The sequence below is a fragment of the Chrysochloris asiatica genome, unplaced genomic scaffold, assembly GCF_000296735.1.
Source record: "Chrysochloris asiatica unplaced genomic scaffold, ChrAsi1.0 scaffold00085, whole genome shotgun sequence".
In the NCBI taxonomy this organism is placed as follows: domain Eukaryota; kingdom Metazoa; phylum Chordata; class Mammalia; order Afrosoricida; family Chrysochloridae; genus Chrysochloris; species Chrysochloris asiatica.
In genome coordinates this window covers 7,301,686-7,302,413 of record NW_006408603.1, presented here as the reverse complement: position 1 = coordinate 7,302,413, position 728 = coordinate 7,301,686, and the positions used below count along the sequence as shown (strand labels likewise).

The window sequence follows — 728 nt, the reverse complement described above, 5'->3', positions numbered from 1 at the left end:
GTGTGCGCCGCCGCCGCTGGTGGGCTGCTGGGGAGGGCGCGGGCCCCCGGTAGCTGGCGGAGGGCGGCGGTGGCGAGCGCAGGAGGCTGAGGTTCTGTCCCTGCGGCTGGGAAGCGGCAGCTCCCTTGCCGCGTCTCCACCTCGCGCTCCCCGCCCCTCGGTCGCCTCCGCCCCTGAGCCCAGCCCGCCGCCTGTTGCTGCCGCCGCCCCGCCGCCGCTGCCGCCGTCGCCGCGAGGGTTCTGTCTGGGTCTGGCCTCAGCCGCAGGACTCCTCCAAGAGACTCCTCCTCAGCCCTCCTCCTCGCTCCCCTCCGCCCCCTCCCCGCGGGCGCGCTCCCGCCCGCCCCTCCGCGGCCCCTCCGGATTCCCGCCCACTGCGCGGGCGCGCGCCCCGCTCCCCCGAGTGTCGCCAGCCTGCGCCTCCTCGCCCCTCGCCTGGCGCACGCACTCTGGTTTTGCACCTCGGTGTCCCCTGTCCTGCGGTCCAGCCGGGGCGCCCTTGGGGAATACGGCTGCGGTGCATGGCCCGCTTCTGGTCCCCACTCCTCCGCGTGGCTCGGTCCCCGACTCAGGGCTCTTCTCGACCCCCGAGCCAGGCAAGTTTTTCCTGTGACCTGGCGAGCGCCTGACTTCCTTGCCCTCCACATTTCACCTGGGCCCGCTTGAGAGAGGCAAGGCTGGCGAGGCCCAGGTAGCCAAAGGCGGAGGGAGGCTCTAGGGAACGACAA

The 728-nt window shown here is 73.9% G+C and overlaps 1 protein-coding gene across 1 annotated transcript in view; it reads right to left on the bottom strand.

The window, feature by feature from the left end:
- KCNA3 (potassium voltage-gated channel, shaker-related subfamily, member 3) overlaps positions 1–523 on the bottom strand; it is a 2,839-nt gene extending 2,316 nt beyond the window's left edge. Inside the window, exon 1 of the mRNA XM_006865999.1 lies at positions 289–523. Within this exon, the coding sequence (XP_006866061.1) occupies positions 289–523 (235 nt within the window). The remainder of the gene's footprint in view (positions 1–288) is intronic.
- Positions 524–728: the final 205 nt, after the last annotated feature.